At 41.2% G+C, this 12,181-nt stretch overlaps 1 protein-coding gene across 1 annotated transcript in view; it reads right to left on the minus strand.

The window, feature by feature from the left end:
* Nucleotides 1–2,754: 2,754 nt before the first annotated feature.
* slc10a1 (solute carrier family 10 member 1) overlaps nt 2,755–12,181 on the minus strand; it is an 11,473-nt gene continuing 2,046 nt past the window's right edge. Inside the window, exons 2-5 of the mRNA XM_020510680.2 lie at nt 10,892–11,093; nt 9,764–9,942; nt 6,548–6,750; nt 2,755–2,951 (exon numbers count right to left, since the gene is read on the minus strand). Of these exons, the coding sequence (XP_020366269.2) occupies nt 2,905–2,951; nt 6,548–6,750; nt 9,764–9,942; nt 10,892–11,093 (631 nt within the window). The 3' untranslated portion in view covers nt 2,755–2,904. The remainder of the gene's footprint in view (nt 2,952–6,547; nt 6,751–9,763; nt 9,943–10,891; nt 11,094–12,181) is intronic.

Below are 12,181 nucleotides of genomic sequence, written 5' to 3' on the forward strand. Positions count from 1 at the left end.
AAGCAGTGAGAGAAAGAGCAAGAGTTTGAATTGGTCAGAGACAGCTAAACCTAACACAAACCCCACCAAGTATTCGATAAAGTTTGACAAAAACAATGCAAGCACAAAGCAAAGAGCGGATTATAGGTCGTGGGTAAGTTGTTTGCTTCACTTTAAAGTAAGGAAAGTTAATGTGGTGAGTATTTTAACTAAATGTAAGGCTCAGTCCCTGTAATAGATAGGGACTTTTAAATGATCCAGCTGGTCCAGATGACCATTATTGCATTGAAAAGCAGGACCTGCAGGGTTGTAATCTCTAGGGTTGATGACTCCAGGTGCCACATGCTAGTGAGTATAGGAATAGCTGGATAGAGAAATTGAAGAGTTGATCCAGGAGGGAGGACTTTAGTCTCCTGAATCACGATAGTTAGAGACAAAATAACAACTGCAGATGCTGGAATCCAAGGTAGACAAACAGAAGACTGGAAGAACATGATGCTACCTGGCTGGCTGTGTTCTTCCAGCCTCCTGTTTGTCTATCCTGAATCACTTTGTTTTTGGGTGAAGGTAGGACCCAAACAAGGCACACAGGTTGTACCTGATCTGGAATGAGATCAACATCTTTGTGGGACTCATTGTTGTTGGTGGGGGTGTAAGCTAATTTGGCAGGAATATGGAGTAGAAGAATAGGAGGTGGCATTGCGGAGGCAAATGTAGGAGAAAAACGAAATCAGTTTGTAAGGTAGAGTGTATATTGTCAGGTTAAGGCACGAGTGAGCATGGCAAAGTTGGATGGCATTTATTTTAATGCAAGGAGTCTTGCGAGTAAGGCAGATGAGTGAAGGCATTGAGTAACGCAAGGGGATATGATAATGCTACCATCACAGAGACCTGGTTGAGGGAGGGGCAGAACTAGCAGCTCAATATTCTGAGATATGTAAAAGAAGAGATGATGTTGCAATATCAGGGTCAATTTCTGGAATAACGAGGGATGATAGCTTAGAAAATTCCTAAAATGAGGCAGAACTTAAAACATAAAAGTGGCAATCAATCGTAATGACCTGCAAATGGTCAGAGAGAGATAGAAAGACAGATATAAAGGTAAATTTCAGGGAATTGTAAGAATATTAGGGTAATAACAATAGGGAATTTCAATTTTGCCAATATTAATTGGAACAGACAAATTATGAAAGGCTTAGATAGAGCAGAATTCTTAACACGTAATTAGGGAGCTTTTAAAAGCAACACATAGAAGGTTTTATAAGAGAGAATGTGATGCTGGACCTAATTTTGAGGAACAAATCTGGGAAAGTGATAGCTGTGACAGTAAGTGAGCATTTCAGTGAATAGTGACCATAACTTAGTAAGATTTCAGGTAGTTGTGGAAAAGAACAAAAATGGATCAGAAGTAAATGTTCTGAATTGAGTGGTGGCCGATTTTAATGTGACAGTACAGGAGGTGGCCAAAGTGGACTGGGAGCGGCCACTTGTAGGAAAATCTACATCAAAACAAATCTACATGAAAACGAAATGGTTAGAACTGAGGGCCAACATGTTCCCGTAAAGGTAAAGGGTGGGATTACAAATCCAGAAGCATGTACAGAATTGGATAAGAAAAAGAAAGGACTCTTAATGCAAAACAGCAGAAGCCCTAAAGGAATATAAAAAATGTAGGGGGATATGTAAAGAAGAGATTAGGATAGCAAAGAAGAGACTTAAGGAAAAATTATTGCTCTTAGATTGTTGTTGAGTATCTGGAACTATCGGAAAGGGTTGTGGAGGCAGGAACACTCATTACATTTAAGAATTATTCAGTGAAACACTTGGAACATGTCGGAATACACGGTGGCTCAGTGGTTAGCACTGCTGCCTCACAGTGCCAGGAATCCAGGTTCGATTCCAGTCTTGGGTGACTGTCTGTGCGGACTTTGCACATTCTCCCCGTGTCTGTGTTGGTTCCCTTTGGGTGCTCTGGTTTCCTTCAACAGTCTAAAGATGTGCAGGGTAGGTGGAATGGCTATGCTAAATTGCCTGTAGTGTTTAGGTTAGGTGGGTTAGATATGGGAAATACAGGGGTAGGGGAATGGGTCTGGGTGGGATGCTCCTTGGAGGGGCAGTGTGGACTTGTTGGGCCAAATGGCCTGTTTCCATACTGTAGGGATTCTATGAAGTATGAGGGCCAAGTGCTAGAAAACGGTTGGGTTAATTGGGTGCTTAATGACCAGCATGGACACAATGGGTTGAAGTGTCTCTATCCCTGCTGTAAAATTCTGCGACTCTTTATGAGTTTGATTCTATGGCATTCACTCTGCTGTACATAACCTTGAGATGGAACTTTACACTTTTTAATTTGTGCCATGTCTGGCTAGTGGTTTTGATCAATGTTCTCAACGGATGATGTCTAGACTACCTGAGGGACAAAAATACCAGAATAGCTGCCAACTCTTCTTCAAATCGTGTCCAGGGATCATTTATGTCAACATGAAAAAATTGACAGAGTCTCAGTTTAACACCTGAAAGGCTGGTGTTACTTTACCACTCTGGAGTATCAGCCATTCCTATCTGCTCATCACTGGAATGGAGTTTAAATCAACAGTTTTCAAAGATAGGAGAGCAACCTGACCTCTAACCAATAGAAAAACTTGGGATACTACTGTCATTTAACAACATAAATGTATCCAAACACGACACAGGTCTGCAGTATTCTTTGATTTAGTTCATTATTTTACTAAATATGTTCATTGGTCAGTTTGAAATCAAGAGCTTGTTATACGATGCCAGGACCATCTAAAAAAAATGAAGTGTTTGCAAGAAAAAAGTTGTAATTATGTTATGAACTTTTCATTGTTTTCTGTCTGTCCATGTAGAGAAGACTCCATTTTGCTGCTTTTTGAAGGTCACCAGAGGTTATACGTTTTCATAAATTCAGGAAGTGTACCTTGTTCCATTGTGTTCTGTAAATTGTTTGACACCTAAAAAATACAGAAGTTATACTTCAGCAATTTTATTGAGGTAAAGATATTTGATTATATGTTCAGGACTAGTTTAGCACTTCAGTACATACAATTATGTTGCCATTATGGCATCTGAAATGTGAATTAATTTTTAAAAATTCATATTGAGTCACATAGCATGGAAACAGACCCTGCAGCCCAACTTGTCCATGCCAACCAGGTTTCCCAAACTGAACCAGTCCCATTTGCCTGTGTTTGACCCATATCCGTCTAAACTTTTCCTATTCATGTATCAGTCCAAATGTCTTTTAAATGTTGTGATTGCACCTACCTCTACCACTTCCTCTGGCAGCTCATTCCCTGTCACAATGTCAACGATTTGCTGATGTATTTGCCTAATTAGATGCTTTCAGGATTGTGAATAAGCTTTCATGTTTCATTTTAACTTGCAGTTTTCTCCTATTGCCATTAGTCTGAGGTGCTATTTTCTGGCAGTGGATAGTCCTCCCTCATGTCGTGCAAGTAGGCTTTATTCATGTGTAGGCCTTGAGGAGGGGGAAGTTGGCAGCTAATGTTTGGAGTGCTCTGGCAATTTTTACTCTCTTCAAAAATTGGTTGCCATGTGACTATTGGCCGTAAGAGGGAGGAGCAAGACAGTTGAGAGAACAGCAACATCAAACCAACTTGTATTAATTCCAGACATGGACCTGACCCTTTTTGCTTGTAAATCTATAGAGAGTACGTACCAGATCTGATGTGAACCCTCAGCAGGTAATGTCCATTTATTAGTATGATTCCTATTGTCTATTCAAAAAGATCAGACAAATAGCTGGAGAATGGTGCACGATAGGATTTTGCAATCTTCTTTCACTTTGACAGCATCGCAAGCTTGCCAATTTTATCTTGCTCTTGCTTTGGGCTATTCCTATTCCTGCCCCCTCCCCCCCAGTATTAAGATAGAAGACAAAGGGATGCCTTGAAACTGTGCAAAATACAACATTGAAATTTCAACCTGACCAATGAAGCCACTGTAAGTCTGGTCACCTGTGGATCTAAGATAATGAGTTTGAAGAAGGAACATTCAGAGACAGACCTCTGTCTATGTGGAGGAGCAGTGAGAGGTGACAGGAAAGAATAGGAAATCTCTGCACTTCTCAGCTGTTTGAACCAAACCTGCCTTCAGAGGCAAATTTAAGGAGAAGGAAAGGCGTTTGATGAGATCTTTCAAGCCTGTCACTAAAGACTTGTTGGAGAAAATCATACGGCATTCTCACAGAACCACAGCAACATCGAAAATCAGAGCTGCAGTAGGCCATTCAGCCGTTTGGACCTGCTGCACCATTCAATATGACCATGGCTGATCATCCAACTCAGTACCTCGTTTCCGCTTTCTCCCCGTACCTTTGATCCCTTTAGCCCTATGAACTGTACCTAACTCCTTCATGAAAATATTCAATGTTTTGGACTCAACTGCTTTCTGTGACAGAGAATTCCGTAGGCTTACCACTCTCTGGTTGAAGAAACTTCCCCTTATCTCAGTCTTAAATGGCCCACCCTATATGCTTAGATTGTGGCTTCTGGTTCTGGACTCCCCAGTCCTGAGTTTGCTCTGTCTAATTCTGTTAGAATTTTTGTGACTTCTATGAGATTTCCTTTTCCTTTTCGATAATATATATAATTTATTATCAAAATGGTGCCGGAATATGGCGACATAAACACCTTTCACTGTACTCTTTTTGTAAAAATACAAGTGATGATAAATTACTATTTTATTCTATTCTACTCTATTCATTCTTCTAATCTCCACTGAATATAGGCCTAACTGATCCAATCTGTCTTCATACATCAGTCCTGTCATCCCAGGAATTGACCTTTAATATCCTAGTTATCACTGCTGCCTTGCATGATGGAATTAGTTTAGAGCAGCATGGACAAGTGTTACCTTGTTGGATATCTACAGAGATGCCTTCAAGCCCAAAGCAATCAATGCAGAACTCTCCCCACTATAGTGACAGCTGTAGCTAACATGTTGGGCTTCCACTTCAGTTTTTCCAGGACGGACAGATTAGATGTAACCGCTAATAATTGTAGGCTTCACCCATCTTGTCATTGCAGATCGTTTCAATGCAGCAGGATGAGGAAGTACATGAGGAGGAGTTTGGTACGGAGTGGTACAATGGGTAGGCCATGGGATTTGCTTGTTAACTTGTGACCAATAATTACTTCCAGTAACGGATGTGTCTGTGCCACTCCAACAGAAAAGCTGTCCGTTACCAAAGGAGGGGTAACCTGTATCTGCTGTTGAAACTCAGTGGTCACCTTTCACCCTCTGCCTTTGTCATCTCCCCATAACTTTCCCCTACAAAGCTCATAGTGCAAAGTAAAATGGTCACAGTTGGTTTTGTGATAACCACAAAATAATGCAGTGCTCAAATTCCTATCACTGCATTTCCTGAAAAGGAGACCTATAATCTTCTTTCTTGTACTGTCTAACCTCATGCTTCCTGAATCCTGTCTAAGGGACAGCGCAGGGTTATGATGCAGAGTAGGAGTGCCCAAGATTTCAGATCACTCAAGGTTTTCCTGATCTAGAGATGGTAGCAGAACAAATCTCTTGATGCAGAGTCTGAGATGCATCCAGAATACAGAATCAGGAATTAACTCTCATTAACAGAATGACACACAAACCTTGGATACTCATGTGTTGACTTAATTCCTCCTTTTCTTCATCCTCTTTTTGCTGGCCTCCAGACCGCCCATCAAAAAAAATCAATGACCTCACATGATTTGTCAAGGCCAGTGAATGCGTCTTCAATCGCTATATCCCAATAACTTCCCCAATTGACTAACATGCTGCTCACTGTGCCAGCCTCATTCAGACTCTTCCCAACAATCTCGATCAATCACAGCTCAAAGTCAATGTTCAAACCCGAGCACACATCATTAGGACTGCTACAAGACTCACACCCATATCTCACAGCTTGCACAGACTTCCAGCTATTTGACCATAACAGCAAGTCAACCAAGACACATTATACCATACTCACTAATGCGCTTCCCCTTGTCTTGCAGGACACAGGACGAGGTGAAGCGTAAGCAGAGAAATCAGGAGCTAAGCAGCCGGGAACATACATGATCAGAACAACAATTACTGAAGGTGCAGCTGGTAGCGGAGTTGAAAAGGTATTTTCACACAGAATTCTCTTTTTCAAATCCTACGTTCTTCTCATCCCACACTCTTTTCTGATTTGCAAGTTTCGACACTGTAATGTTACATTCCCTCCCCTTCATTGTGCCTGTGGCTTTCTCTGTTCAAATACCCAAGGACTGCAGTCTGGTCAGATAGTGGTGGAACAGAAGAGATTGAAACAACAGGAAGGCAGTTGTAAAGAACGAAAACAATAACTCACTCTCAAACCTACAGACATCAGATCAGATACTGAAATGCGTTAACTGAAACTATGGAGGAATTAGATCCAATTGTATAATTGGATAAGCAACTAAAAGGAACATAATAATGCAGGACTGCAGGGAAGAGGCAGGGAATGGATTCATTGGCTGACCCTTTCAAAGAATTGGTTGACTGATTCTATGGAAGAAATTTGGTTACTCACTGCGTTCCTTCGATTTTTTTATTCTTTCGTAACTTCGATAGATCACTATAAGAATTAATGCTTCAAGAAGTTGGAACACCAAGAAAATGAGTGGAAATAAGTAAAGAGCAGAAATATCTTCCTGATTGAAAGCAACTTTGAGGATGGTAGTACACAGCTGGACATTTTGACATCCGGTTTCCATAGAAACTGTCTGCCGGCACCTGTTAAAAGAAAGTAAATATGTTAGGAGAGGCTTCCTGGGTGATGATGGTCTTCAATATGCTACTATAACTGACTGGGCTTTGATTGGGGTTCAAGTAAGTTGTACTGATAGGGCTGTGGCTAAATTTTTGGAATATGAAATTATAGCACACAACGTAGCAGCTGGGATGTTGCAGTATCGACTGAATTCAAAACAAATTACTGTCCAAGACATTGTCATCAACCATTAAAAAAAAATTTGGATAAACACGTGAAATGTCATAACATTCAAGGCAATGGGTATAGTACTGGAAGGTGAGACTAGTGTAGATTTACTGTAGATTTGTTAGTACAGACTTGATGGGCTAAAGTGCCTCTTCTTGTGCTGTCTGATTCTATGATTATTCAAGTTCCCTTGCATTAACACTTCCATTTACAGAGCATGAGAAGGAGTTTTTTTATTCTTTAATGGTAATCAAACGTTGCTGACAAAACCAGATTTGTTGCCCATCCATTATTACCCTTGAACTGACTGGTTTACCAGACCATTTCAGAACGCACTTAAGAGTTAATCACATTGCTTTGGCTCTGGAGCCACATGTAGGCCAGACCAGGCAAGGATTACAGATTTCCTACCCTAAAGGACATTGGATGTTTTTTTTTGTTTATGGCAGTTGATAATGGTTTCAATACCGAAATTAGCTTTCAATTCTAGATTTTAGATAACTGAATTTAAACCCACCAGCTGCCATAGTAGAATTTGAACCCTTTCCCCAGAGCATCAGCTCTCTGGTTTCTGGTTTATCAGTACGGTGACATTACCGCTACACCACCATCTCCCCAAAATGAATATTGATGAAGAGAAATGTGTTGCTGAAACTTTTCATCTTTCACTCATCAAATGCAAGAATGCCAAATTTCAAACAAGCACTGCAATTTCCTATTCTCCACAGGAGAACAGGGTGCTGATTGGTTGGTAAGTTGACTCTCATTGGCTGAAGTGTTGCCATGGAGAAGGCAATGATGCACAATAGGCTCCACAAGCTCCCTGATAATTCAATAAAGGTGCAAGGCTTGAATATATTTCTTTTGTTTTCAGAGAGTGGGTCTCTACGTATGAATGCACTATTGTGTTGTAAAATGGTTTAAGGCGAATTGACATCCTGTTTTACAGCCCTCCAAGGTTTTATTTCCATTGAAGCCTACCCATTCCAGATTGGGCCTGACTAACATGAGTTCAAATCCAATGATGGCAGCTGCTGAGGCTGAAATTCAATCAATAAACTCAACGAATTATTCAAAATAAAACCTGGGAATGAAAGCTAATCTCAGCACCACTGCTCACAAAGCCAACATTGTTTGTTGTAATAGCTGAAATCTGCCCTCCTTACCTGGTCTGGCCTCTGTGTGACTCCAGACCCACAGCAATGTGGTTGGCTCTGACTGCACTCAAGTAGGGATGGGCAGCAATTACCAGCCTTTCCAGTGGCACCAGTAGTAAGAAATTAAAATAGACATCCCTTTCTTTTGTCATTGCCTCTTACCATCAAGAGAATATTCTGACTTGACCTTTTTAGATCCCAAGTGGATGACCTCATACTGAATAACAAACATCTGCTCCAGTTTTGCCTTCATACTTTATCTGTCTCTGTTCTTTTGTAACTTTCTATACTTATCTACACAGTACATCTCCTTGGCATGAATTTACTAGACTGTAGGCTGAAAGGATGTTTTCCCTTCTGGAAGAGACTAGAGGAAGGGGACACCTTTTAAAAATTCATGTCTCCCATTTAAGATGAAGGTGAGGAGATTCCTTTTTCTCTGTCAGGGTTTATCGCATCTGTGGAACACACCCCACCAGAGAATAGGGGAGGTAGGGTCGCTGAATATTTTAAAGGCAGAGGAAGGAGTCAGGTATAGGGGATAGTCCGCGGTCTGGTCAACTAAATGGCCGAGCAGGCTTGAGGACTAAGATACGACAGCAGGGATGTACTACTGAGGCTATATAAGGTCAGAATGCATTCAGCATATTGTGAGTAGTTTTGGGCTCTGTCTCTAAAGAAGGATGTTCTGGTTTTGGAGGGTGTTTAGAGAAGGTTCACAGGAATGATCCCAGGGATGAAGGGTTTGTCATATGAGTAGTAATTGAGTACCCTGGGTTTGTACTTAATGCAGTTTAGAAGGATGAGATGGGATCTGATTGAATCTTACAGAATACTGAGGGGCTTGGATAGAGTGAATGTAGAGACGTTTCCACTTGTAGGAGAGACTAGTATGCAAGGGTATAGCCGATCCTTTAGAACTGAGTTTAGGAGGAATTTCTTTAACCATACAGTGGTGAATCTGTGGAAATCATTGCTGCAGAAGACTGTGGAGGCCAAGTCATTGAGTGTCTTTAAAACAGAGATAGATGGTAAGGGGAACCAAGTGCTATGGGGAGAAGGCAGGAGAATGGGGTTAAGAAACATATCTGCCATGATCGACTGATGGAGCAGACTCAGTGGGCTGAATGGCCTAATTCTGCTCCTTTGTCTTGTGGTCTTACGATCTAATGACTTAATCTTGCACTGAATTTGTATTTTCATGTTAATGTTATCCAGAAATATGGATATATAACTCTATTATTTCATCCAAGGCATTCTGTTTAGGGGTCATCTGAAACAAATATGAATAGATGTGTTTTATTTTAGAATTAGTTACTACTTTCTTCTGATTCAGGAATGTTCCCTATATTATAGACTGGCAGTTCTCTGTGTTACTGACAACTCCAACTAGAAGGCAAACATTCACTATCAAATGTTGCTTCTATTTTACAACCAGATATTTGTGTTTTCTTTCTAATTCTGAACCTGAAGGTGTGGTAAAGCTTCTGACCTACGCTCACATTGTAACTAGTACCTAATTTAAATCTATGCAATTAAACTTTTATCCCTCAGTTGGGTGGATGTAAAACAGTAGCGTATCAAGAATGGACAAAAAGAAAACAACCATTTCAACTGCTAAGACAAAACTGCAATTAATGGCACACATTACCTTTCTGGTAATCTGCATAAACATGAGAGGACGTATCCGAAAGCATATCCTATAGCAGGCATCAGTGCTGTGGTAGCAAGTAGGCGAGGGGAGAAGAGCATCCAGAGATGGCTCCCAACTGACATTCCTGACAAGGTGCCAATTATTAGTCCTGTGATAAGAAGAATAAACAGGCCTGTCTGAAAGAGAAACATGCAAAATTAATTAAACAAAGTACTTTCAATGAAACAAGCTCTCAAAGACCCAAATACCTACAGTGCATCTCTAGTTTCTGTCGTGCCACAGTTATCCCTTGACTGCAACTCAGATGAAATGGTGTAACTTCTCCTGCTGAGATGTTGAGATTGTTTTCCTCGGCACTGTTGGCACGTTAACATTCAGATTGGACCTTTAAACCAATGCTAAATAAGGGGCTTTCCGCATATTTCATCCCTACCCCCCATTCTAGTCTACTCCAGTGGCATTTCCCATGAAGCTAATTTCTATGAGAGCCGTGTTGGAGGACCCCTTAGAAATCAACAGCAATACCGAGTCAGGGGAGTTTATGAATGCTGTGGTAATCCAATCATCCCTACCACTGCTCCAAAGCCACGTAGTTAGCTGTTTGCGAGATGACAGCAAAGTACAAACAAAAACGGTCAAATCGGAGAAAGGGGTTAAAAGTTGGCAGATGGCGTTCAATGCCAGTAAATGGGAGATTGTGCATGTTCTTAAAAGAGAACAATGGCTATGCATTGCTTTGGTATAATGGATGAGCAGGGGGTATCTAATAAAACAAGCTAACCTCGTAATGGTGATAACAGTGTGGAGCTGGATGAACACAGCAGGCCAGGCAGCATCAGAGGAGCAGGAATGTTGACGTTTCGGTTCGGGACCCTTCTTCAGAAATGGTGAGCCCATGTTAAGTCTGAATAAGACCTTTATGGAGAACTGGGCTGCACCCTATAGATAATGTATTGGTGTTAAAAAACGGGTACCACACTGATTCACTTAGCTAGTGAGAAAGCTGCCACATACATATGTGTTATCATTGAAAGGCATCATTTGAGTTAGGATTCATTTAACATTTGAACATTTTTGACAGAAATCAGAGAAGATGTCATGCCAAAAAATGAACAAGTATCTTACTTTAGTTATTATCTTTGAGTACTTTGGGTACTTGTCATTGAGGAAGATGCCAAGGCCACAAGGGATGAGCGTGAAGACCAGGGTTATGGAAATCTCTCCGTATGGGACTTTACTTGCGAGCGACAGGCCTTTACAATAGATATAGAGAAGGAGCGGCACCATGCCAAGCGCCAATACTGTAGAGCATGTGGTCATCACAATGCTGGAAGGACAATAAGGGAGACAATGTTAGATAAAACTTCAGCAAAGATTACCCAAAAACAATTCAGTCACCAATTCTGAAAGACAATGTTACTGATATTAACAGTGCTGAGTAATTTTATCTCTTTCTTGATGGTGTAATCTTTACAGGTGGAGTTTTTTTTGGTTCATGGACTGTGGGCATCGCTGGCTAGGCCAGCATTTATGCCTGTATTTATAGCCCAGATGACATTTCAGAGTCGACCACATTACTGTGTGGCTGGGATCACATGTAGGCCAGACCATACGAGGATGACAAATTTCCTTCTCGAAAGGAATTCGCCACCACTGGGATTGGAATACACACAGTTAGCATTCTCTCTGAATATTTATCACCCTCTAATCCTGCTTGGTAAAGCTTTAAACTGAGAGATAGTAGGAACTGCCGATGGTGGAGAATCTGAGATAACAAGATGTGGAGCTGGATGAACACTGCAGGCCACGCAGCATCAGAGGAGCAGGAAAGCTGACATTTCGGGTTCGGACCCTTCTTCAGAAATGGTCTGAAGAAGGGTCCAGGCCCGAAATGTCAGCTTTCCTGCTCCCCATTTCTATAGAAGGGTCCAGGCCCGAAATGTCAGCTTTCCTGCTCCTCTGATGCTGCCTGGCCTGCTGTGTTCATCCAGCTCTACACCTTGTTATCTCAAAGCTTTAAACTGAATCCTTTTTGTCGAATGGTTGAGGCGTCTGATTCAGGTACAGTTATTGGAGCAGATCTAAGGAACATTTTCAAATTTGAACATTAAAATATTGCGCGTTCTGGTTAATTTTAGCATTTATGCACACTGTGGTTACAGGTGTTTAATTTCTTAGGGAGAAACATAATGACAACTTTGTATTCGTTCACTCCATCGTTTACACAAATGTTGCCTTGACAATCAATCTCCTGCTCCGATACAGCAATCTCCTACTCCAATACAGCAAACTCCTGCTCCAATATAGCAATCTCCTACTCGAATACTGCAATCTCCTGCTCCAATACAGCAAACTCTCACTCCAATATAGCAATCTCCTGCTCCGATACAGCAATCTCCTGCTCCGATACAGCAA

The sequence above is a fragment of the Rhincodon typus genome, chromosome 8, assembly GCF_021869965.1.
Source record: "Rhincodon typus isolate 14 chromosome 8, sRhiTyp1.1, whole genome shotgun sequence".
NCBI lineage: Eukaryota > Metazoa > Chordata > Chondrichthyes > Orectolobiformes > Rhincodontidae > Rhincodon > Rhincodon typus.